We start from the raw sequence: 26852 nt of genomic DNA, 5'->3' as shown, positions 1-26852 counted from the left end.
ATCAAATGGGATAATGGATATGAAATTACTTTCTAAGCAGGCAGGCACTATACAAATGCTGGCTGCTGTGACTAGGGGACCACAGAACATGGGCTTTGCAGATCTGCATTCTTGCTGTACCTCTTTCTAGGTATGTGATCTTGGGCACGTTACCTCATCTCTACCAGCTCAGGTGCCACATATGCAAAATGGGAACGCCTACTTGACAGAGTTATTCCAAAGATTGAGAAAACCTCTGTAAAGTGTCTAAAGCTTGTTGGCACATAGTAACATTCAATAAATGACAGCTATTATCAAACGGAATTATGAACTGCACTCAGGATAAAACAAGAAGCAATAAGATAAATCTTCAATAAATTTTTAAGATTATGTCAACATACCTGGATCTTCTCTTCTAAATGATTTCTTTCCTTGTGACACTCCATTTCCACAGCCTAAGAGAAGGCATTAATTGATGCCAAGAAGGGACCCATACTCCAATAGATTCCCAGGAACAAGGAGAATAAACATTCAATTACTTTCCCCCATTCTTTAGAACTCATTAAAATAAAAATGTTCCCTTCACTCTGCTCTACTCAAAGACCACCCAATTTGGGAAACGGACTTTGGCCCAGTGGTTAGGGCGTCCGTCTACCACATGGGAGGCCCGAGGTTCAAGCCCCGGGCCTCCTTGACCCGTGTGGAGCTGGCCCATGCACAGTGCTGATGCGCGCAAGGAGTGCCGCGCCACGCAGGGTGTCCCCCGCGTAGGGGAGCCCCACGCGCAAGGAGTGCACCCATAAGGAGAGCCGCCCAGCGCGAAGGAGGGAGCAGCCTGCCCAGGAATGGCGCCGCCCACACTTCCCGTGCCGCTGCCGACAACAGAAGCGGACAAAGAAACAAGAAACAAGACGCAGCAAAAAGACACAGAAAACAGACAACCGGGGGAGGGGAGGGGAAATAAATAAATAAATAAATAAATCTTTAAAAAAAAAAAAAAAAAAGACCACCCAATTTGAGTGAAGAAATATAGACAAGTAATCCACATTGGTTGGTCACCAGTCCCATAGCAAGTAAACCAAGACACTGCTGGGCAAAACAAAAAAGGCCTGGTAAAGGATAGCACCTAGGAAGTAGGAAAGAGGGTGAAAATGAGAAACAAGAAACAAAAGCTGATTGCAAATGAAAGCTAACTAGTGAAGCTAAACAACAGCTATGGTGGGGACAAAGACTCCTACTCCATAAAGAAATGAAGACTTCTCATGGACATCCACAACATCCCCTAATGTGAACGTACAACATGCAGCAGCGATCCTCGGCCCAACAAGAATGGAAGTTCTCAACTCAAGTCTACTGTGCTTTCTGGTCATACCCACCCTCTTCAAAATGGCTTCTCGTGGAGGCTGCCTAGTGTGGGAGGAAGAGTCCGGAAGGGCAGTAGAGTCAGCTACTACCAACCCACCTCCTGGAATCTGAGAATATAACAACTCCTATAAACCTATTTCTAAACTCTACAAGGGGTTTAACAAGGGGACTGTGACCCCTAACTCACAGGTGGTCAGGAGGATTCAATGCAGTGGTACACTGAAACCCTTCATATGCTGCCAGGCACAGGCCAAGTGCCCAATCTGAGTTGGTGCCCTTTCCCCACTGCCTCAGAAGTTTCTGACCAAAGTTGGCTTCAAGTCTCTCTCTAAGCACAAAGGTAAAATAGACATGTACCATGTACCACAATTTTATCCTAAGAAAACCCAAAGAATGAAAATAAAGTCCTCAGGCAACAATAAATTAGCAAATGGTAAAACGAGATAAACAGATACAGGGCTGTTTTTAACCAACTTTTTATATAAATATGAGGCTGAGAAAGAGAAAAAAAAAACCACACCAGAGTCCCTGACAAAGGCAATTTCTGCTATTCCTCAGCTGACAAGGAGCTAATATTTAAAAGCAGAACGTGAGTGAACCATGGGGAATAAAGGCACATTCCATTTCCCATATCCCACAAAGGAGTCTGGTCTGCTAATTAAAGTCCCCTCTTCACATCCTGTTTCCTCACCTCAGTTTCTATCTCCTTTTCTTCCCTCAGAGCAGCAGAAAGTCTTCGGAGCTCTCCAGATGATACATTCTCATCAGGAGATGCCATCTGAGATTTCTCCTCTTTAAGGCACTGAATTAAAGCTTCTTTGCTCTTCAAAGACAGCTTCAACTCTTCAATCAGTCTAAAAGAGAACAAAATTTAAATATTAATTTTATGTTGCTCTTAGCTCGGTGGAGCAGGAGGATATAGGAAATGGGGCCAGGCATCTTCAAAGTATACATGTATAGTGACTGAACATAAACAGAATTACATTTTGCAGATCATAGATTAAGGACCAGAATTCATGTGACATTAACTGATCTCCTTGCCTCCAGCCTGAATTCAATCTCTGAGCTGCCCGACTATGATCTGATCGAGTCACTCCCTTTCTCAAAGACCTTCAGTGGGGCAAATCTTCATTTGGCAATGGATTCTTAAAATATGACACCAAAAGCCAAAGCAACAAAAGGAAACAAGACAAATTCAAATTCACCAAAATTTAAAATATTTGTGCATCAAAGGAAATTATCAGGAAAATAAAAAGACTACCTACAAAAGAGTAGAAAATATTTGGAAATCATCTATTTGATATGGGTTTAACGTTCAGACTATATAAAGAACTCCTACAACTCAAAAATAGACAAAAGATTTAGACATGTTTCTAAAGAAGTAATAGAAATGACCAATAAGCACATGAAAAGATGCTCAACATTATTAGCTATTTTTCTAATGCAAATCAAAACCACAATGAAATACCACTTCATACCCACAAGGCTAGGTATTATTCAAAAAAGAAAACTACAAGTGTTGGAGAGGATATTGAGAAATTGAAACGCACGTGCATTGCTTGTGGGAACATAAAATGGCATAGCCAAAATGGAAAGCAGTATGGTGGTTCTTCAGAAACATTAAATACAGAATTATCTATCGTATGACCTGGAAATTCCACCCTTGGGTATATACCCAAAGAAATTGAAAACAGGCACTCAAAGATATTTATACCAATGTTCTTAGCAGCATTATTTATAATAGTCAAAAGGTGGAAACAACCCAAGTGCACATCAACAGATGAATGGGACATACACATAATGGAATATTAGTCATAAAAAGGAATCAAGTTCTGATACACACTACAACATGGATGAACCTTGAAAATATTATGCCAAGTGAAATAAGCAAGGTATATAAGGATATATACTATATGTCTTCACATATGAAATAGCTAGAAACAGAAAATTCATTGACAGAAAGTAGATCAGAGATTACCAGGAGATGGGGAGGGGGGAACGGGGAGTTTTTGCTTGGCAGATACAGATTATTTGTAACTTTTAAAAATTTCAAAATAGAATTAAAAAAAAAAAGCTAAAAACTAGAAAGGGAAAAAGAAAAAAATCCAACATCCCCCATCATCTACAGCAGTGAATTACCAACTTTTTTGGCCAAGATATCCTTTCTCAAAAGAAATGTCATCAAACCCTAAACAAACATAAACAATAGAGAAGAGCTCTTCTGGTGAGTGTGAAAAAACCAGGAATGCCTCTCCAACACTTCTCAGGGCAAAGTGTTAAAATATACTGATTCTCAAGATAAAGTCCAAATTCCTCAGCAAGACATTCAATAGGCCTAGAAGATCAAAGGCTTCAGTCTCACCTCTCATAGGAAACTATTATCCTCTCTGTTGCCACCACCAGTCACACGTCCAGTTTTCTTCAGAAGCCAAGATGGTTCATGCCTCTAGCCCTTTATTATTCTCTGTATCTATTTGCTATTCCTTGTACCTAGATTGCCCTCCCTAACCTGACCCTCCACCTCCACCTAACAAACACTGATTCATTTTGCAAGCATCACCTCCCCTCACCTTGGCTTTGCCACTCACATCTCCAGTAACCCCATCAGGAAGAGCAGAACACATCCTTCTCTGGGCCACCAAATTATCTCATGTCAACTACCCCTTCATCATAGCAAATTATTTAACCTATCTGAGCCTCCATTTCCTCAGCTATAAAATGGGGGTGATAACTTGCTTATGTGGGTTGGAAAAGAGCTACTTAAAATGATCCTACTACACAGCTCCTAGCTTATGGGCAGAACTCAACAAATGACAGTTGCTATAATTATTTCTTTTGTCATGAGGTTTTGTCAAATATAATTGTTTGGCTTTTATCTTTTTTAAAAACAGGTTTATTGGGAAAAAAAGACTTATTGAAATATAATTCATGTCCCATACAATTCACTCATTTAAATTTTTATCTGTTTTCAGTACTTTATTGTTTTTTTAAAAACGTGACAATTAGCGTTTTGTCAGAAGGCACTCAGAAGAGCCTTTCTGTAGCTAAGCCTAGAAAGCAACTTCATTTGGTAGGAGCAAAGGCTTGGAAGTCTGACAGAGCTGTCCCACCTCCTGGGATGGAGGTAAGGAGGGAGATAAGAGTAGATGAAGCACCTAGCAACATGCTGGATATAGAGGGTGTTGGGTAGTACCAATGCAAAGCCACCAGAAACAGGGGTTAGAGTAAGGTGGCCTCTAGGGATTCAACTCTGAAATCATCACATAATGGATTGGAGAGGCAAGAAGTCTCCAAACCACACACTGAAAATGGGTATATTGTGTTGTATATAATGTATACCTCAAAAACATTTATTTCTTCTTAAGTCAGCTTAAAGCAATTTGAAGAAAGGAAATGTAAAATAGTGAGGCAGGCCAAGCTGAAGAGCTCCTGGCCAATCCAAAGGGAGTAGCCTCAATCCAGAAAGACAATGGCCTAATGCTGCCACATCATTCAGGTTTTTAAGAGAAGCTGGAAATCCAGACTTCTAAGTGAAGTGAGATTTTTTTAAAAAGAAGCTTTAGATTACATAAATGTTACAACAAAAATATATGGGGAGGAAGCAGCTGTGGCTCAGTCAGTTGGGCTGCCATCTACCATATGGGAGGCCCTGGGTTCGCGTCCCAGTTCCTCCATGTAAAGGCAGGCTCACCCACACACCGCGGAGAGCTGACTTAGCAAGGTGATGCAACAAAAAAAAGGCAGACAAGCAAAAACACAGAAGAGCCCACAGGGATTGGACACAGAAAGCAGATAGCAAGCAAGCCACAAGGGGGGAGGGGAAATAAAAATAAATACAGACACAGAAGAACACACAGCAAACAGACACAGATAGCTGAGAGCACAAAAAAAGCCACAAGGGGAGGAATAAAAAAAAATATATATATATATATATGGGAATTCCCATATACTGCACCCCCACCCCTTCCCATACTTTCCCACATTAACAACATCTTTCATTGTATGGTACATTTATTAAAATTGATGAATACATATTGAAACACTGCCACTAACCATAGACTCTAAGTTACATTATGTTTTATAATTTTCCCACACAAATTTATAGGTTTTGACAAAATGTATAATGGCCTATGAAGCTAGATTTTTAAAATATTGGCAACTAGTTCAAATTATTTTAAAAAAAACAACTATGTTGACCAAATCAAACCTATCTTTTGGCCAATTTGCCAAAATAGTTCAAAGTCCAGACTGAAGGAAATAAAAGAGCTAATAAAAGCATATACCTTGGAAAAGGGTGATGGAAGCCCAGAAAGATACTGACACTGCCTATCACACCAGAGCATAATCAAAGATCCCTGCTCTACTTCTGTACTTAGCAACTAAACTTGCGACCTTGATTTAGCTTCCTAGGCAGGCCTGCCTTCAGGGAAGGTATACACTGATCCCAGTTTCAGTAGAGTCCCACCAAAAAAAAGGGTCATGTCCTCAGCAAATCTGAAGTTGGCAACCAGCTACTACATCAGTCTCTGGTAGTGTGGCTGACACATTCACGGCACTGACAAATCAGGTTCCTGTGCCTATCCAGCTACGGCAGACCTAGACAGTGGGAAACCCCAGGAACATACAGCCTTTAGCAAGGCCCTGCCCTGACGACCCACTTCCAAAGAGACCCTACCACTTAGACCACAGTAACTACTCAAAAAACATCAACCCTTCCCAAATTCTCTTTTCCATAAAGATGAGAGGTCAAGCTTCTGCGACATGCACTAATAGGGACAACTTTCCTCTATGATTACCCTGAAATATGCAAGCCTCCATACCTTTGTCTGTGCCATTCACTTCTGCTTGGCAAGGTTTCCTATCCCCACCCTTAATGCTCTAAGGCCCAACACCCAGGACTCCTCTAATAAACCTTTCCTGCTCTACACCCAAAAGCAGAATTGATCACTCCCTTGCTTTGCCACAGCAAAGAACCCTCTATCTCTATCATATAGCCAATCACAATGTTTCAGTATTTTTAAACATTTGTCCCCTCCCCCATCCCAGGAACTCCCTGTTAACAGGGCAGTGCTCATCTCTGCATACCCAGCACCCAATCCAAGGCCATGCTCAATAGTTGGTTAACAAACGATGTTATACCTCCTTTAATTCAAATCTTAATCCATATACTTAACCAACTCCTAGACTCAGATGCCCACAGAGTCCTTACACCCAACACGTCCCAACAGAAAGCATCATCTACTAACCCCTCCTCCTACCATAAAAACATTTCCCTTTTCTCTCTCCCACCCCCCAAACTCAGAAAACTACATTACCATCTCACAATTTCTCATTTCTCAGAATTGAATAAGAGAATGTCACTGTGGCCTTTTCTTTCATCCCCTAAATCCAGTAAGTCATCAAGCCCTTCAGGCCCATCAAGTCAATTCTACCTACTAAACCAGTTCTTCACCATCTCTAGTTCTGCCACCATCATCTCTTGTCTGGATTTCTTCATCAGCCTCAGAATAAATCTTCCCATTGGCTGATTACCTATGCATTTTCCATGGGCAGCCTGAGAGATCTTTCTAAATTTAAATCTGATCCTGTCATTTCCCTGTCCACCCTCCCACTCCCACCCCTTAAAGTCTTCATAGGCTTCTCACCTTTTAGGATAAATCCCAAATGCTTCAACAAGGTTGACATGATCTGCCCCAACTTCCCTCACCTCATCTCCTCTCTTCCCTTCCTGAACACAACACTCAAAACATGTTGTACTTCTTTCAATTCCTTGATCATGTTGCGTTCCCTCTTGCCCCTGGACTTTTGCACATATGGTTTCCTACGCCTGGAACATCACTTTCTTCCTTTCTTTGCCAAGTAATTCCTTCTCATTTTAGTACTTCTTCCAGGAAGCCTTCCCTAAACTGAATTATACACAAGTGTTAATTTAGCATTTATCCCATCTAGCTCTTTTCATTCTGTCCCAGTCTCCCAACCCTTCCATTTAGTTAGATAATAAGCTTAAATTTGGACAATGAGGTTTGAGGAGCAGGATCCAGACTATCGTTCACTCCTTTATTCTAATTGCCACTATGCTGAATAGAAGGTGCTCATAAATATTTGTTGAATGAAGAATACAATGATCCAATAGAACCAATCATTGAGCTGATGACAGCACCTGTCAGGACCCTAACAGGGCATTTTTAATTAGCTCTGTACCAGAGCCTCTTCTCATACTCACACCCAGCCTTCTCCTTCCTTCCTATTCACAGGCCCCAGGAATTCTATCTATTATTCTTTGGTAGTTAGGTTCCCCCAGGAAAGACAAGTTCATAAGCCTTTTAAGAGTTTCACTTCACTGTTCACCAAATGAGAGAGAGACAGGGGAAAGTAGAAATGATTCATGTGGAAGAGGGTTCCAGACTCATTTCTCACAGTCTAGTGGCTCCAAACTCTCTAGGGATGGTGCCTGGAAAGGCTGGAAATCTGAAGGGGGAGGCACAGCAAAAGGGTATCCCTATGTTTCTCTTCCTAGCCTACAGTCAAGAAAAACACAAGGATTCAAATGGGTGGTTTGAATTCCTAAATCCTAAACCAAGATGAAGCTCACTGACACCACTGAGGGACTACAAAGAAATTAGTTTCCTCACTTATAATGAGAGTATTAATTCCAAAACTTGTATTTTCCAGGTCATAGCAAAGAAAACCCCCGAGTACCACATAAATACTAGTTCCTCCAAACACTGAAGCTAGGGCGCTAAAATGAGGGTCACCCTCAGAGTTTATTCATTCCTCTTTTACACATAATATTCAAGTTTTCCTCACCTAATTTCCTAACCCATAAATGAATATAAGAAGCAGAATCAAATCTTAAAAAGTGGTAGCTAGAGAGAAGTAAAAGGCATAAGGGAGGGAGCCAGGGCAATTGGGCCCAAGAACCTAGACAACCTGGTAGGCCCATCAGGCAGGGCCACTGAAGTACCAAGAGAAAGTAACTATGATCGGAAGCCTTTATTTAAGGAAGCAGGAAAATAGGTCATTTGCTTTGAAACAATCTTTATCAAAAGCCAAACAATCTTGGCTCTTCAATGGATAGGTCACAGGTCAGATGGAGGTTTCACTTTTATTTAGGTAATTCAACATTCTATTTATTAACTGCAAAGCAAAGAAAAAGTATCAAAATGTAAAGTTCATGGAAAGGATAAAACCTCATCTCTTTCCTAGCGAATTTTTATCAACTTTGGTTGCTAGACACAGTGAGTATAAAAGGCCCTCTGGTCCATCCATTTCTCTGGCATATATTTTATTCCTGGACCATAAAAGAGCTCTATACTTGTCCACAATGTCTTGGCCCCATTGCCTGCATTAAAAGATAAAATGAAGAACAGGTCCCACAAAATTCACTAGTATTTATTGTAGGGATGTAGTTATTCACTGTCCCCTATAGGAAGACCCAAAGTAGAAATCTCTCTCTGACAGTGCCAAGTAAAACTGGGCCTCTCCTGAGTTCATGGATTATCTTGGGAGCAATGTAAATTTCGTGTCCACCAAAACTGTTTTTTCCTTTTTCCTATAGCTGTCAGGAAGCTTACAGCCAAAACTGCATGCTAAATTTAGTATCTAAGTACAATTTTTCAGCATAAATTTCTACCTGCTAATGCTATTATTGGCCTCATGTCATTATTTGATTCTTTTTCATTTCACCCTGGTTTTATCCCAAGTTTTCTATACCACTCTGTTGGCTATGTTCAGGTAAGTCACTCAAATCCTGTGGCAAGCAAGGAGAGGAGAGAGAAAAAAAAAGAAAGGAAAGGGAACAATTCTTTTTCATGCTACCAGATAAATGAGCTGTCAGGGTATCACATTGGTAAGAGCCAGACCTGTCTTTTTCTTGCAGGACCAGAACCATCTCCAAGTCACCCTCATGCATCTTCTTCATCTCTGAGATCTTGCTTTCCAAGCTCAACCGAAGAGCCTTCTCCTTTTCTGTACCTGCAAAGGCCTTTTCTAGTTCTGCTTGGGCAGTTTTCACATCCTAGAATAAAATTAAATGCATTTGATGCAATTTTTCAATACAATTGGGAACATTTTGAAAGGAAATTGGATTAAAATATAAATATTTATGACTTTTTCTCCAGCATTTTTCCCCTCCCTGAATTGTACTGTACATGGGGAGAATCAGTAATAAATATATTTGCCAGCCATTTTTCCCTCTTGTATCCTGAAGAATAATAGGCATTTCCAATAGAAAAGACTCAATTCCATAAAAACTGTATTTTTTATTTTGAAAAATCTTATCAATATTTACAGCTTCAATGAAAACAAGGAGAAATGTGCCTCTCAATACCCAAACATACATAAATTCCAAAGAGTCACCATAATCTCCAAACAAACTCATACCATACTCCACCACCCCTTCACTGTGTTTGTTTGCTTTTTTTTAAGATAATGACTACACAATTCTAAAGTACATTTTCTAGATCTCTAAGGTGATTTAGGTGGTGAAAAACTTTATGTTCTTTCTGAAAGCTCAGAGAAGTCAACAAGGAAATTATCTAAATCAAGCAAGCAGTGTCTGTGCTAGGGGGAAAGGACTTGCTGCTCATAAAAGTGGGAGAAAAAAACAAATCTCCAACTATTCATGCCAACTGCCTCTCTAACATCACAAGGATAAAAGTCAAATCAAACTGGGTTCAAAGTCTAGCTCTCCCACTTACTTGCAGTGTAGCCTTGGGTAAGGCACTAAACCTCTCTGAGTCCATTCCATATAGAATAGGGATAAACACCACCCCATCAAAAAGTTGCTGTGAAGCATTGTCAAAGTCTGCTAAGTAATAGTAAGCTCAATAAATGTTTGCTTCCTTCTGCCTGCCCTTTTCTTTCCTAGTGCCCCCCTACCACTCTCTCCCAAGGTTTAACTGTCAATCTCAAATGATAACTGAGAAAACTCATTTTTCAATATTCTGGGACAAACACTAAAATCTGCCATTTACTGAGTGCCTCTGCTAAATGCGAGGCTTCAAGTAACCCTAAAAAGTTATATAGTGACAGTAGACTATAGCAGTGAAGAATGTAGGCTCCACAGCCAAACTATTAGCATTTAGTGCTTGCGTGATCTCGATCAAGTACCTTAGCCACTGGGTGCCTGTTTCATCATCTGACAAAGAAAAAAAAAGAGGCAGATGATAAAAAGCATTTACCTCATAGGCTTTTTGGAGAGATTAACTAAGTCAATGAAGGTAGAAAGCTTAAGGTGACTATCACATGATAAGCCCTCAATAAGTTATTAGCTATTATTACAATCTCCACTACAAAGCTGCTATCAATGTTCTCATTTTACAGATGAAGAAATGAGGGGAGTCAAGTGTCTTATCCAAGATGTCCACACTTGTGACAGAGCAGGGATTCAAACTCAGTATTGTTAATCATGTTGGGAAGCAATTACTGGGAAAAAGAAGATGACTGAACCAATAGATTAGGTATCTTAAAATCCTCACAATTACATTTTAACTGAAAACTCAGAATTTGGGTTCAAAAGACCCTTCTTTTGGCTCCTGCTCAACCACTTATGACCTAGAGTAAGTCAGCCTCTCAGCCTCAGGTTCCTCATATGTATTTAACCTAATAGCTACACGCTTCCTATGAGAATGACCTAAAAATATCATGAATGGAAAGGACCACTGTAAGCTGCAAAATATGGTACAAATGTTACCCATCATCCAGAAGTGCATTTTGGTGTCATTTCTCTACCTATCTGCTAAAAACAACCACAGTTTCATATAGAAAAGCTGAGATGAAACAAATCTCAAAGACCACAGAAGTACTTAGTATGGAATGAATGTAAAATCAAGGAAAACTTTTTACATTGAAGAGACACAATTTTGTAGCAAGAAAACATCCTGACCCCTTACATAATTGAAATTGTAATTGAAAAGTAAGTAGAAAGTAAGTAGTAGAGGATTGAAAGTAATTGAAAGTAAGTAGGAAGAGGATTTACGTACAGCACCTAATAAAGAAAAAGCATTCAATAAAAACTAGCTGCACAGCTGGATGGAGGCTGGATATTGGGAAATGGGACTGGATGGGTAAGCAATGGCCTAAAAGTCAGGAAATCTAGATTCGGCCTTGGCTAATGTTAGATAAGTCATTTTTTTCTCTCTGGGCCTCAGTTTCCTCAGCTGTAAAATGAAGAGAATAAAGTAGCTAATCTCTGAGTAGGAAGAGTGGTATTACAGAAAGTGTAGGGGATTTAAAATCAACAGTCAAAGGTTTAAATACTGGTTTAAACTTAAACTAGTTGGTACTTCTCTATGTGTCTTCATTTCCTCAACACAGGAACAGGGACAATAATGTCCACTTTGCAGGGTCTAAGAGTTATAAATTATATATGTAAAATGCCTAGAAAAGGGCTTGGAACCAAGGAAATGCTCAGTAAGGTTAGCCGTTATTTCTGCTGAAGCTCTTGACAATTTATGAAAAAAGGAAAAAAATTCAGCCAAGCCCATATTAATCCACTGTAGGAACTACTTTCTTTCTAAGTGGTTCCAGACTTGCCTCCTCTAAAAGGAATATCCTGTTGGTAAGGAGATCCTCAACCTGCTGCACCTTCTTCTGAGCATCTTCTTTCACCCGCTGAATTTCAGAGCCACCCCCATCAGCAGCTAAGGTCTCGACTGCTTTGCTGCAAAAAGAGGCAAAGATATAAAAGTCACAAGGGTAGCAGTCTGACAGTAATTCCTAAAAACCCCCAAAAAACAAGGAATATTTGTTCGCAACTTTCCCTATATAGACCTGAGCTTAGCTTTTTATTTAATATTTTAAATTCAAAATTATAAGAAAAAATTAAAAAGAATCATTTATAACCATCACTCAGGATAACTAAGTTAACATTTTAGTATATATCCTTTCAGAAATTTTCTATAAAAACTGAACCACAGAAAACATATCTGTGATCCGACTTTATTAATACACTATAAACATCCTTCTATGTCAATAAATATAAATCTATATCAATATTTTAAAAGGCTACATATTAATTCACTATGAAATGTACCACAATTTATTAAATCAGGGAAAACGGATGTGGCTTATCCAATTGGGCTCCTGTCTACCATACAGAAGGTCCAGGGTTCAATGCCCAGGGCCTCCTCGTGAGGGCAAGCTGGCCCATGCAGCGAGCTGGCCCACGCAGAGTACTGGCCCACATGGAGTGCCAGCCCATGCCAGAATGCGGCCCGCACAGGAGAGCCACCCTGTGTGGGAATGCCACCTCGCCCAGGAAAAGTCACTCCATGCAGGAGTACCGGCCGACGTGGAGAGCTGGTGCAGCAAGATGACTCAACAAGAGACACAGAGGAGAGAAAATAAGAAGACAGAGTAGAAGAGAGGAGCTGAGGTGGCACAAGAGAGTAATCACCTCTCTCCTACTCTGGAAGGTCCCAAGATCAGTTCCTGGAGCTACCTAATGAGAATACAAGCAGACATAGAACACACAGCAAATGGACACAAAGAGCAGATAAGCGGGGCGGGGGGAACAGGGGGAAGGAGAAATAAATTTTTAAAAAAATAAATCTTTAAAAAAAAAAAGTATTAAATCAATCCCTTATTTTTAAAGCATTTAAATCATTTTTGATTTTCTAAGTCTGAGAACAGTGCCTGGTACAGAGTAAAGCACTCAATAAATGTTTGTATTATTATTTATTATTATAAGCAATGCTACATAAAAATATCCTTTTATGGATACTATCCAATGATTTCCTTAGGATCAATTCCAAGAAAGAGAATTACTGGTTCAAAGGATAAACGCACTTTTAAGATTTTTGATATCTATTGCCAAATTTCCCACCAGAAAGCTTCCAACAAAATATACTTCCATCAATGGTATAGGAAAGATGGAGAGCTGGTTTGGCAAACCAACATGCAAGGGAGCAGTATGCAACCAAAAATACATGTGAGGGATTATGGGTTTCTATGCTTCAGCTTCAGCCCACTAGAGGGAAAAGCATTTTAAATACAGCACAATCAATCTGTTTGAGCACTAGCTACCTCTTAGGACATGAAGATAAAAAATTATAGAAGCGGATGTGGCTCAAGCAGTTGAGCTCCCGCTTTCCACATGGGAGGTCCTGGGTTCAGTTCCCACTGCCTCCTGAAAAAAAACAAAAACAAACAAGCCAAAAAAATGAAAAAAAACAATTCAGGTTTACCTTTTTAGTGAGGCCGTATATCTTGAAAATTCTAAGTTTATTTCTTCCAGAATCAACGCCTTTCAGAACAAGATATTAGTCATACAGGGATTTCAGTCAGTTCCAACCACAGTGTCAGACCCATCTTCCCTCAACTTCAATAGAAGAGCCAGGGAAGTGGATTTGGCTCAACTGATTAGAGCAGCCACCTCCCACATGGGAGGTCCAGGGTTCAAACCCAGGGCCTCCTGACCCATGTGGTGAGCTGGCTCAATTGCAGTGCTGATGCATGCAAGGAGTGCTGTGCCACGCAGGGGAGTCCCCCGCATAAGGGAGCCCCACATGCAGAGTGCATCCCGTAAGGAGAGCTGCCCCGTGCAAAGAAAGTGCAGCCCGCCCAGGAGTGGCACTACACACATGGAGAGCTGACGCAGCAAGATGACAAAACAAAAAGAGACACAGATTCCTGGTGCCGCTGACAAGAATCCAAGCAGATGCAGAACACACACAGCGAACGGACACAGAAAGCAGACAACAGGTGGCGGGGGCGGGGGAGAGAAGTAATGAAAAATAAAATCTTAAAAATAAATAAATAAAATAGCCAAAGAAGTTCATACCCTGTGAGGCAGGAACTAATGTCCTAACCAGCAGGAATAACTACAGAAGAATGATCAGCAACCCCCTTAAGAATAAGGGCGTGAACTCTCTGAGAGGGGAGTTGAGGCAGGGTAGTACAGCGTGATGGAGGAGAAGATGATCCACAACATGGCTGACAGACAACATGGCCGGCAGACCACGTGGCCAGCAGACAACATGGCCACAAGACCTCGCTGGGACCATGAGTTTAACCTTGAGGTCCCAGTTTCTCTTTCCGGGACCTTCCCTTGGCCCCGGATATTCCAAAAAGGCCTCACCATAGGCCCCCACCATAGGTGAGGTAACCAATAACCACTGAGGCCCATCCCCTTATCATTAGCAAGGGGGTGGAATAATTAAGAGTTTAAAAGGTAATCACATGAGGCAGAGCCCACTTTCTCTGCCTTGAGGGGGCTGCACCAAATCTTGATATATATTTCCATCTTTCCCATTTCTCAGTAAGCTCTGTTCTTTTCTCCATTTCCCCAATAAATTCTTTTTACTGGCCAAAGGAAAAAAAAACAATTCAGGGAAGCCTATGTGGCTCAGTGGTTGATTGCTGGCTTCCCACATACAAGGTTCCAGGTTCAATCCCCAGCCCCTGGTACCTCAAAAAAAAAAAAAGAGAGATTATACAAATAGTCTATACTCTGTATTACACTAACATGCCAGAGCTCACAGTGATATGAGCACTATGAACTATTCTTTCCACTTGACAAGCTATCGTAGGGATAGTACAACAAAATCAGACATATGACCACAACCACTGACACCATTCTTTTTGGTTTCTCCAAAAGAAAAAAAGTATCAACTATGAATTTGTGAGACATATACTTTGAGTAGTTCTTCATCCAAGTTCTAACATGACTGCAGGTTTTCAAAAGGCAGAACAGAGTAAATGGCCCCACCTAAAGCTAGTTTCTCAGAAAAATTGCAACAGAACAAATCTATTCACTGTTAGCCTCCCATGCCCTGCTTTATATAATTTTTTTCCAACCAAGGGCCATGTCATCAGAAATTCACATGTACAGACCATGTGAAATTTTTACTGAAAACAAAGGAAAGTCAAGAGGGCTATACTTGCCCCAGTCTCAAACATCACGTAGCCTACAAATGAAGACTTTATTTATATCTTTTTTTTTCTTTCACCAATAAGCCTTCAGATGGCTCTAGTACCATGATATCATTTTAATGGAATTCAATGTGAACAATGTAAAGAAAGAACATGGCTCTGAAGTTGGACAGGTGTGCATCTATATTATTACTGTTATGTGTGACTCTGCCCCGTGTGACTCTGGGCAAATTACCTCATCTTGGTAAATTACCTCTCAAACCTCCATTTCCTCGTTTAAAAGATGAGATGATATCTCCTTAACCTAAAAGTGCGGAGGCATGCAGTGCCCTTAACCAGGTATCTCGTCTGATCTGAGTGCTCTACCTGCTAGCCTGCTGCCTCTGAAGCCCACTGCTGCACTGGCCCTGCTGTGACGCTGACATCTCCTTCTACTAGACCCTTCTGCTGGCATCTGAGGGACAAGAGATCCACTGGTCAGAACCATGGCCTCCATGACTACTTCAGGATTAATGCCATTAACACTCTCAGCCCCAACTCCCTCAGCTCACTTCTTGATCGGCACTGTCTGGAATTCACAGTGATTCTCAATCATTTCTATCCCTCCTCAAGGGGGCATTATATATGGCTGAAAGAATTCTGGATTAGAAGTTCTTCTTTCCTGAGCCTTGGATATAAGATTTCTTCCAGTCCTGAATTTCCCTTAACCATCCACAAATTATTTCTCCCTCAAGCTTACTGAACCTCATCTATAAAATGGCTACCTCCACTACCCTTATCCTTATCCCTCTTCCCCCACCCATCAGAGGTACAAATATACTGTCTCCTTCCTATCAGCCCAAACCTAAACTTTGTATTTCAGTCAATCATAAGCATTGCCAAGAGGCTAGCTACAATTTTTAACAAGTACTGGTATTATTCAGTTTGTTTGTGTTTTAGTTATACCAAGAAAATATATTCCCAATAATAAATGTTCCAACTTTTCATTTATCATCTTTGTATTTTACAGTTACCATAACAATAAAATTTATACTCAGCAGTATGGTGCAATTTTCTTCTACTAATCGAATTATTATTTTTGTTTGTGTTTTAAAGCCACAGTGACAAAATTTATTCCCAACAATATGACTGTTTTGGTTTTTAATGTTCCCTGATTGTAACTGATAAATAACAAAAGAAAGCCAGCAAATGTGTATGTTTACTTCACAGCAAGGTAGAGTGGGCTTCTCTAAAACCATACTAGGCTGGGTGGGGTCTAGCTCTGTTATCAACTTGACAAAGTTCTCCAATTCCTCTGAGCCTCAGTTTTCTCTACAATCAAACGGAAATGTGAGTTGCCTCAGCTTCGTGACAGATCAAATACAACAAGATTGTCAAGTATCATGCAAAAGGTTTGGGACAAAGTAGGGCCTCAAGAAATGTTGGTCCCCTCCTCTAACTTTTCTTTCCTTGCAGATTATGGGCCAAAGGACCAAGGAGACAGCAGGATCTAAGAGAGGAAAAGTGGAAAAAAATTGGGCTAATCTAGCTTTTCATCCAATACAAGAAAGAATCTTCTATAAACACCACTCTCACTACTCTTTTTAACCCTCAACATTTTCTACTGATACTTTCAATATCAATTACAGTTCTTTATAGAGAGGCTGGGGCTTCTCCCTAAATCCCCTACCCAGAAAAACCATAAAACTGAAAAATGAAATCAAGGGCTGTTTTATTAATAAAGATGTTTTCCATCAACAAGTATTTATCATGAGGGGAAAGGAATTGGCCCAGTGGTTAGGGCATCAGTCTACCACATGGTAGATCTGCGGTTCAAACCCCCGGCCTCCTTGACCCGTGTGGAGCTGGCCCATGAGCAGTGCTGATGCACACAAGGAGTGCCGTGTCACACAGGGGTGTCCCCGCATAGGGGAGCCCCACGCACAAGGAGTGCGCCCCCGTAAGGAGAGTTGTCCAGCACAAAAGAAAGTGCAGCCTGCCTAAGAATGGCGCCACCCACACGGAGAGCTGACACAAGATGACGCAACAAAAAGAGACACAGATTCCCATGCCGCTGACAACAACAGAAGCAGACAAAGAAACAAGACATAGCAAACAGACACAGAGAACAGACAACCGGGGTGGGGGGGTGGGGGAAGGAAGGGGAGATAAATAAATAAATAAATCTTTTTTTAAAACTAAAAAAAAAAGTATTTATCATGAACATACCACTAGGTGCTGGGTAGTAGTTACAGGTAAAGAAAAGGAACATATAGCAGGTATGCGGTAGATATTTTGCATATTCATGTAATCTGCACAATGGCCCTATGAAGTAGCTATTAAGATTCCCATTAAAAGATGAGAACTCATGACTCAGAGGACATAGACGTACTAAGTGGGAGAACCAACCCAGAGCCCCTGCTCTTTCCCCTGCCCCTGTACATTACTAAAGGAACAGAGGTGATTCTTGATCTTAGGGATATGCCATCACATTGGAGAAATTAGAATCAAATACATGAAAATACAGGCACTCCTTGTTTAACTATACTTCATTTTATTGTGCTTCATAGATACTGCATTTTTTACAAATTGAGAATTTGTGGAAAGCCTGTGTCAAGCAAGTCTACTGATGCCTTTGTGTCTGTCACATTTTAATTAAGGTATGTACATTGCTTTTTAGACATAATGCTACTGTACACTTAACAGACTGCAGTAAAGCGTAAACATACCTTTCATATGCACTAGGAAAACAAAATATTTGTGTGACTCACTTTACTGCGATATACACTTTACTGTGGTGGTTTGGAACTGAACCCACAATATTTCCAATAGAATATGTAATCAAGTGACAGCACTGGAGTAGACAGAAGTCAGAGCTGAGTTCTGATTCTGGCTCTGCATCTCTCTGTCTGTGTGGTTTTAGGCATGGTCATATCCCTCTCTTGGCCTAAATTCCCTCCTCTATATAATAAATTCATGAGATTTGCCCAACTCCCAAGATAACAATGGAACTCATATGGGTGTGAAAGTGTTTTATAAACTGAAAAGCAGTTCACATATGGGGACTGTCATTATGTGCCAGAGAAGTTTGTGAAGAGATTGATGTAGGTTGTTAGATAGGAAGCCAGGTGTGATTCAACATGAACACTGAAAAACAGGAAAGGCATCTTGGCTAGGAAAGGATGGGGAAGGGTAAGAGGTCAACCAGGGCAAAGTTAGAGCAGCAGGAACAGGAACATTTTTAGTACCAATGAACTGGGTTTGGGATAGAGTTGGGGGACAGAAAGCCAGAGTGGTTAAGGCACTGAGAATTCAACATTCCTAACAGACAGAGCTCATGCTCTTCACCCCAAACCTAGGATTCATCTTTGACATCTCCCTTCCCATCCATCACCAAGTCCTGTGGTTTTGCTTCCTAAATGTCTTTCCAATCCACCCACTCATCTCTATCACCAATCTTCTACCTATACTGCTAGAATTAAGCCACCTTACTGGTCTCACTGCTTCCAGTCATGCTCCCTCTACAATCCACTTCCCATCCAGCATTCAGAGTGACCTTTTAGAAATCACTTACCTAATCATGCCACATCCTTAAAATCCATGATTGTTTCCCATATGATCACACAAAAAAGACCAAAATATATACAGTGACCTCAAGACCCTGCAAGGCAAGATCTAGCTTCCAAGACTTCTCACATTTCCTCAGATCTGGTCCCCTCCCACACCCACATATTCACTTATCCTGGAACACTTCTGCTTCACCTTTTCACCTGGTTAATGTCTACTCATCCCTCAGGTCTCATCAAAAATGCTACCTCAGGGATCTTCCCCGCCATATATGTATGTATATATGTGTGTGTGTATAAATAAATACACACACACACTACTGCTATAAACTCTCATGGCTTCTTTATTTTTCTCATAGCTCTTTTCCCAATTTGTATTTAAACATTTATTATTACAATTATTTTATCACCATCCATCCCACTAAAAATATATATCCCATGTATATGTCTAGATTACCGCTGTATCCATAGGAACTTAGTCCAGCACAGCACACAACAACTGCTTGTAAATATTTTTTGAGTAAATTAATAAGACCAATCAGCCCAAAAATGACCTTGAACAGCAAGCTGGGCAGTTTGTGAAACACCGACATACACATATGTACACAAGCCCCCAAAACACTCAGTTTTGTGTGCCAGTATTGAGGAGTGCTGTAGCAGTTTGATATTATTGACGAATTCCTAAAAGAAATATTGGATTATGTTTGTAAACTGATCTTTTCCTCTGGGCATATTAGATTATATTGGATTCACAGGTTAACTTGGTTAAGTAATTATGTAAATTCTTGTGCCAGTAGGGCATTGAGTCCCCACCTCTTGGTGAGTGGGGACTCACAGAAAAAGGCATGGCAAAGGACAGAGTTAAGGGTTTTTGATGTTGGAGTTTGATGCTGAAGCCTTAAGCTGGAGCCCCAGGAAGGAAGCTCACAGAGGAAAGAGAAGACTGCCCCAGGAAGAAGCAAGCCCTGGGAAGAAAGGAACCTTGAACCCAGAGAGAAGCTAGACCCTGGAAGGGAAGAACCCAGGAAGCCTGAACCCTCACAGTCATCAGCATTTATCTTGCTCCAACATGTAGAAATAGACTTTGGTAAGGGAAGTAACTTATGCTTTATTGCCTGGTATCTGTAAGCTTCTACCCCAAATAAATACCTTTTTAAAATACATCCCATTTCTGGTATTTTGCATCAGCGCCCCTCTGGCTGACTAACACAAGTGCCAAAGAAGCCTTTGTGAGTCTGTGTTTCCATGTGTGCATGCTTGACTATGAACAAGACCCAGCCAAAACCTGCAGAAGGTAGGACCACTGGGTATGGACCAAACTATATTCATGATCCCCAAGCTTGGTAAAGTAGATTTGTCTGACTGCAGAAGGAAGGAAGAAAGGAAGGAAAGCTCGGAGGGAGGGAGGAGGAGGGAAAAACAAAACACAAAACCTTCTTAATCTGACTTCCTTCTTTTATTCATTCATTCACCTATTCAGAAAGCATCATGGGCTACATGTGCAAATTCAGTATAACTCAAAGACTTGGAAACTTCTAGTCTGGTCAAAGCCAATAGTGAGTCTACTTCCAGCTGCAGGACCCTATGGAAATAAAAGGAATTATACTGGTCTAGCCCAGAGCAGTATAGCGGTGCCCTATACCAAAGACTCCATTTTCCTGGCCCACCACATCCAACCAAAGCTCTGCTGCCAGGACAAAGCATTTCCACATATGTTTTCAGCCACAGCCTTGGTGGATCAGCCCTGCAAATTATTATTCCACTCTCACCAAGCATACTTTGATGCTTCCACTTTACCCACAAACATCTGCTATCACCATCTTCCCTGCATTTTATTTGTTTCCAGGCATGATGGACAGCTCACTAGCTGAAAAGGCGATGATGTCCCTTTTCAAAGCCTTGGTGGGTGGCGTAAGTAACTATGTAATAAATATTTATGAATGAATGAATATCAACTGATTCACAGGTTATATTCCCTGAACTATGCTGGTTTTTAAAATACATATGTATTTGAATAAATTAATAAGTTAATTAGAATAATAGTTTTAAAATGCTTTTTAAGCAGTAGAATCCCTCTCTTAAACAAAATATTACAAGGGACCCTTGTATATAAAACAGATAAAAAACAAGTTACTCTGGTTGAGGTCCTACCCTCAGCCTCCCTGCTCATCCACCCACCACAGGGGCCCTTAAAGATCCCTCAAAACCCTAGGGCTTTTACAGATATGAGAATGAATGAACTACTAGTACAATGAACAACAAAGATGACTCTCACAAATATACTGTTGAGGAAAGAAGCCAGATACAAAAGAATATATACTGTGTGATTCCATTTATACAAAATGCAAAAAAAAGGCAAAAACAAGCAATGGTGAGAAAAGCCTAACAGCAGTTATCTTTGGGAGAGAGGGCTAAGTTCTAGAGCATAAGGTGGGTTTCTGGGACCCTGATAATGTTCTCTTTCCCGGTTGGGATGGTGCTCCACAGATGTGTTTACTTTGTGAAAATTCACCACATCATACATTTAGGATCTGTTCATTTTTCTATAAGGATGTTATACTGCAATTTAAATGTTTATTAAGAATAAATAATTAAATAAAAACAATTGGAGAAAAACAGCTTAGAAAAGCACCCAGTTCTATTTTATTGAGCAACCTAGCCTCTACCAACAGAACCACTGGGCAATCTGCAAACTTTTCAAGGGATGCAGGTACTCACGAGGCTTTGATGAGCAGCTGCTCTCTCTCTAGGAGCTCCCGCTTCAAACTTTCTACTTCCACCTTGAGTTCAATGTTCTTCCAGACAAGATTAGGAAAGAAAAGAAATGGTGTTAAACATAGGACATATCAAGATCTACCATGGGGGAACAACTTTCAACATATACTGACTGAAATGCCTGAAATAGGCAGATGTTAGATTCAAAACCTCATTAGCCTAAGGGCACAGGGAAAAAGTAATTATTAAATAGGGTGGTCTCAAAAGAAAGCCCTGGATTTCTCAAGACTTGGAATAATTATGTAAATTTTCTAAGCATCTAACAGCCAGAGCATTCAAACATTGAGGCATAATAAATCTCATACAAGTGAGGCTGATTTAAAAATTGTTTGCCCTCTGCCAGGCAAATTTACAAGCAATTCTGTAGTTTGCTTTTACCATTCTAAAGCAATTACTTTTGGTTGTTTACAATCACACATGTGGTTGCTGTAGCTGTGGGAATGCATTACAGCTTTAAAAAAAAAAACAAAAAACATGTAAATGGCTAAGTGAGAGGCTGCATCATGGTCTGCCTAGTTTCAATGAGATTTCAGGGTACTCACTTATAAAAAAGTCACAACCAGATGGGCAAGCTGTCTATAGGGGACACCACAGTGTTCTCCAACTGTCTTCTTCTTAAATTGACTGGAATAAAGGGAGTTACATATGGCCTTAGGCTTACAACTCACATGGGAATCCAAAGACAGAATCTTTGGCAAATGGAATGCAATGTGAAACAGTAGAGCAGTGGCGGGCTTCTCAAACCGTGCACAAATGTATCCCAGACAGTTTATTTGATGAATTCATATAGTAGAGACAAGGAGTCTGGGTGTGTAGTTTGCAGAGGACTGCAATAAATTCACAAGATTTCCCCAAAATCTCGTTCATTTTCTTTTAATAATTCATGTTAATTTCACACTCTTCTCCATAATATATGCATAATACTTTAAATAAAAATAACATTTCTACCAAAAATCTTACACCCCAGGTTGACAAGTTCAGCCACAATGAAAAGGTCATGGCTCTGGGACTAGGACATGGGTTCAAATTCTAGCTCAACTATTTACCAGGAAGAGATCATAGTAAGTCAGTGCATGTTCATTTATATACCTCTTCACTTCACGGACACAGGCCCTGCCTTCACGATAACATCAAATAAGAGATTAGAACTGCAGCCCTCTAATTGTCCTTAGAAGTAAGAATCTAAGGGGTTAAAAAGCAATGTTTCTCCTTTCAGATTTCTCAACTGTCAAAAGGAAAAAATGAAGTCTACATGCCATGGGAGATATGAGGACTAAATGAGTTAACAGATGAAAAGTACCTAGGACACAATCTCAAAATATCTTCTCTTTAATGTCAAACAGTAAGAACTTGTTTGGCAAACTGACTTGAAGAAGTCATCTATGAGGAAGAACTTTTGCTAAAAGAAACTAATCTTTACATAAAGGATACTGAATGACAGTGTACAATGTCCTCAACTGCGGTTTTATGAAAACTGTAGAAACACCCTTCAAATAGAGGATTCTTCTTCTAGCTCTCAGAAAGGCAGAGTGTGTCAATGTATGTGCTTTGCTTTCTGATGAACTAATTAGCACCCCAAACTGGTAAATTTTGAAAAACAGATAGTTAACGTATTCATTAGACTATTTTTCTCAAGCCAAGCATCTCAATTTATACATGGTGATCATAATTTCCAAGCCAAAAATAAGGACACTTCACAAGTATAAAATGGAATATTATACAGCTATAAAGAGAAAGAGAAAACTGTTAAAATACTGCTAAGGAAAGATAACCGAGTTAAAGTTAGTGAAAAATTCAAGGTGCAGAACAGGGTGGATAATATGCTTGCTTGCATTTATGTTTAAAAAAGGGGGTGGGCAGTATCCATGTGGAATCTAAGCCTCCTCTTGACATAGATGTGCAATGGCCACAACCAATCCAAGGTCCACAGAGAAAATGTGGCATTGGTGTGGGAAAAGTGGCCATGGTGGCTGCTGGGTGTGGGGAATGGGAGGAAGAGACGAGATGTGGAGGCGTTTTCGGGACTTGGAGTTGTCCTGGGTGGTGCTTCAGGGACAATTACTGGACATTGTAGATCCTCCCAGGGCCCACTGGATGGAACGTGGGAGAGTATGGGCTATGATGTGGATCATTGACCATGGGGTGCAGCGATGCCCAGAGATATACTTACCAAATGCAATGGATATGTCATGATGATGGGAGAAAGTGTTGCTGTGGGGGGAGAGGTGGGGTGGGGGGGTGGGGTTGAATGAGACCTCATATTTCTTGAATGTAATATTTTTTAAAAATGAATTAAAAAATTATTTTAAAAAAAGGGGGGGTGGGGAGTACACACACACACACACCTCTCTATTTATAAAATTTCTTTGTATAAGGAATTAATAACATTGGTTAGATCTAGGGGGCTGAAGGACAAGGGCAAGAAAGTCTTTTTAGTGTATACCTTTAATACTTTTAAAATTTTGAACCATGTGCATCTATTCCAAACACTTTAAAGGATATCTGAAGCAGTGAAATACAATAAGGTGGGTAGACCTGGGTTCAAAATCCACTTCATACAACTATCAGACATCAAGCAAGGTACTGATCCTCCCTGAGCCTCACTTTTCTCTTCTGTAAGATGAGGATAATCCCTACCACCCTGGGCTGCATTGAGAATTAAAATAAGATAACATAATATACAAATGCTCAGAATGTCACCTGACACAAAGCAGGCATTCAATATATTTTGGCTCCCTACCACTCAAAAAGCATGGATGAAATTTAAAAAATAATAATAAATAAATAATTAAAAAAAAAAAAAAAACCCAAAGCTGCTTAAACATTTGGGGCAAGATTATTTGTGGGAATAATTTCTGTTCACTTGAGTAAATATGTACAAGTGGGGTTACAGGACCATTTGTTAAGCATGGGATTTACAAGACATGAAACTGCCATTATCTTCTAAACTGGTTGTATTTTGTTGTCCTGCATTGTCATGAGTAATAAATTTGAATGACTAAAAGAAACAAAACTAAATTAAACACATGTTGCTCAGTCAAAAAAAAAAAAAGCATGGAGATGCATGATTTTAAAAGTTTACATATAAAATGTTTATGCTATTGGTTTTACTTTAAAATTTTTATTGCATCACCACTCCCTTCCAGAAAAATGGACATCCTCTTTGTCTTCCCACAAAAAAAAAAAAACAAAAAACAACTGTGTCTTAAGGGACAAGGGAGCTTTTCAATTCTTTGCAAAGGTTCAGAAGAACAGTACAATCCCTCTTCAAGACAAGTCTAAAGTTCATCCACTAAACTTGAGGAGAGTTCTTTTTCCTCCTTCAAAAGTTTCCACTGGTGCAAACTCCAGAAGAGAAAAGACAGAATAGTTCCTAGGCCAAGGGCTAATCTATTGAAGAAAAATAAGAAATGGGCACTGAAATATTTTTGTACTTATATCTTTTCAAGAAAACCAAGTTCTTTTTTTCAACTTTCAGAACCAAGGTTTGTTTTCAGGCAAAGACCTCCAGATCAAGACTTCAGACGGGAATAAATTTTTTTTCTGTCAGTTATAAGCAACACGCAAGGAATATAGAAGAGTCACGTCACAGAAAAAGTCTTAACTTTGGGCAGCCAAAGGAAGCCTTAATTGTCTTATGACAATAATTATCAAGCATTGACTATGGGCTAGGAGCTTTTTATCTGTCATCTTTAATCCATACAAACATACTTTAATCCATACAAACAACCCTATGACAGAGGGATTTATCACTTGACTCAGGAAGCAAGCCCAGAAAGGTGAAATGATTTGGTTAAAGTTACAAAAGTTAGTCAATGACAGCAAGATTCAATTCCAAAGCCATTCCATCATCCCATCATCTTTTTATAAATAATACTTAGAAAAATCAGAATTCTGATTTTAAAGAGATTCCCTTGAAATTAATCTCATACCTCTTTGCTTAATATTAAAGTCATCCTAATATCATTATGCTCCCCCAAACCAATTCGAATTAAATAAAAGCAGCTCACTCTATTCATGCTAACTCTAAGAACAAATATTAATCAAAATTCTGCTTGGAATGACTATAAGAAAAGACACAAGAGCTAACAGCAAGAAGTGGGCAACTCACAGTTTTGTAGATGTGTTCAGTGGGACCATCGAATTCTTGTTGCATCCTTTCTTCAAGGAAATAGATGCGGAGCTTTAGGTTAAAGTTTTCTTTTTTCAATTCACTGATTTGCTGGAAAATAAGCACAGAAGAATTACCTAAAGCAAGCACAGCAAGGCAGAGGGTTCAGTTGATGGTACTTGCATTAATTCTCATAGCTTCAAAGGCTTTAAATGGGCCCAATGTTAGAGAAAACTTACCTTTGCTGAATTGTTCCAACCAAGGAGAATTAAGTGATTCCCACTGGCCAAATTCAGGACAATCTGAGTATCAAAATGATCCAGAAATGAATAATGACTGAAAAAACGAAAAAGAGGGAAATGGAGTAGCTCAAGCAGTTGGGTGCCTGCCTACCACATGGGAGGTTCCGAGTTCATTTCCTGGTGACTCCTAAAGAAGATAAGCAAGACAGCAGACACTGCCAGTGCGGTGAGCTGGTACAACAGATGACTCAACAAGATGATCCAATGAGGAGACACAAGGAGATACAAAGAGAGATACAAGTAGGGAGAGAATGCAGCTTAAGGATTGGGTGCCTCCCTCCCACATGGGAGGTCCCAAGTTTGATTCCTGGTGCCTCATAAGAAGAAGATGAACAAAGACAAAGCACACACAATGAGAGGCAGTGAACATAAACAATGAGGGGCAGTGGGGAAGATACATAAATAAAATAAATCTTAAAAAAAAATGAAAAAGAATTCATCACTCCACAATAATACTAAGTAAATAGGTAAAGAAGAAAAAAAGGAAAGGAAGAGGGAAATCTCTTCTTTAGAAAAGAAATCCAGTTAATAAATGTAGAAGAAGAATAGGAACAGAACCTCTATAGTAGCAAGAGACTCCAGAAGAATCATCACTGCTAAAAGCTTTGAATGAAAGATCTCTGGAAAACAAGATATTCACATCATGTCAAGATATCACCCCATATATGGCTTATTAATTATAAAAGGAAAGGCTACCTTTCCAATTAAGAAATCTATTGGATATGACCTTAATCAAGAGAATATACTTAGCATAACCAAATAACAAACTGACGTCACAGGCCTCCTGAGATGAATCACTGAAAGTAAACGATTAACCTATAAAATGTTTCTGCCCACAACATTTAATTTACATTTAATGAAGATTAGACAAATCCAAACTGAAAGACACTCTACAAAACA

The 26852-nt window shown here is 39.9% G+C and overlaps 1 protein-coding gene across 11 annotated transcripts in view; it reads right to left on the bottom strand.

Annotated features, from left to right (window-relative positions):
• CDK5RAP2 (CDK5 regulatory subunit associated protein 2) overlaps positions 1-26852 on the bottom strand; it is a 256300-nt gene that overhangs the window by 178305 nt on the left and 51143 nt on the right. For all 11 annotated transcript variants that reach the window (XM_058302477.2, XM_058302480.2, XM_071217029.1 and 8 more), the window contains exons 4-9: positions 25651-25761; positions 21483-21559; positions 11881-12007; positions 9207-9361; positions 2036-2198; positions 381-434 (exon numbers count right to left, since the gene is read on the bottom strand). In XM_058302477.2, coding sequence (XP_058158460.1) covers positions 381-434; positions 2036-2198; positions 9207-9361; positions 11881-12007; positions 21483-21559; positions 25651-25761 — 687 coding nt within the window. The remainder of the gene's footprint in view (positions 1-380; positions 435-2035; positions 2199-9206; positions 9362-11880; positions 12008-21482; positions 21560-25650; positions 25762-26852) is intronic.

Source organism: Dasypus novemcinctus, chromosome 8 (assembly GCF_030445035.2).
Source record: "Dasypus novemcinctus isolate mDasNov1 chromosome 8, mDasNov1.1.hap2, whole genome shotgun sequence".
NCBI lineage: Eukaryota > Metazoa > Chordata > Mammalia > Cingulata > Dasypodidae > Dasypus > Dasypus novemcinctus.
The sequence above is the reverse complement of the archived record's forward strand: the minus strand, read 5'-3'. Positions and strand labels throughout refer to the sequence as shown.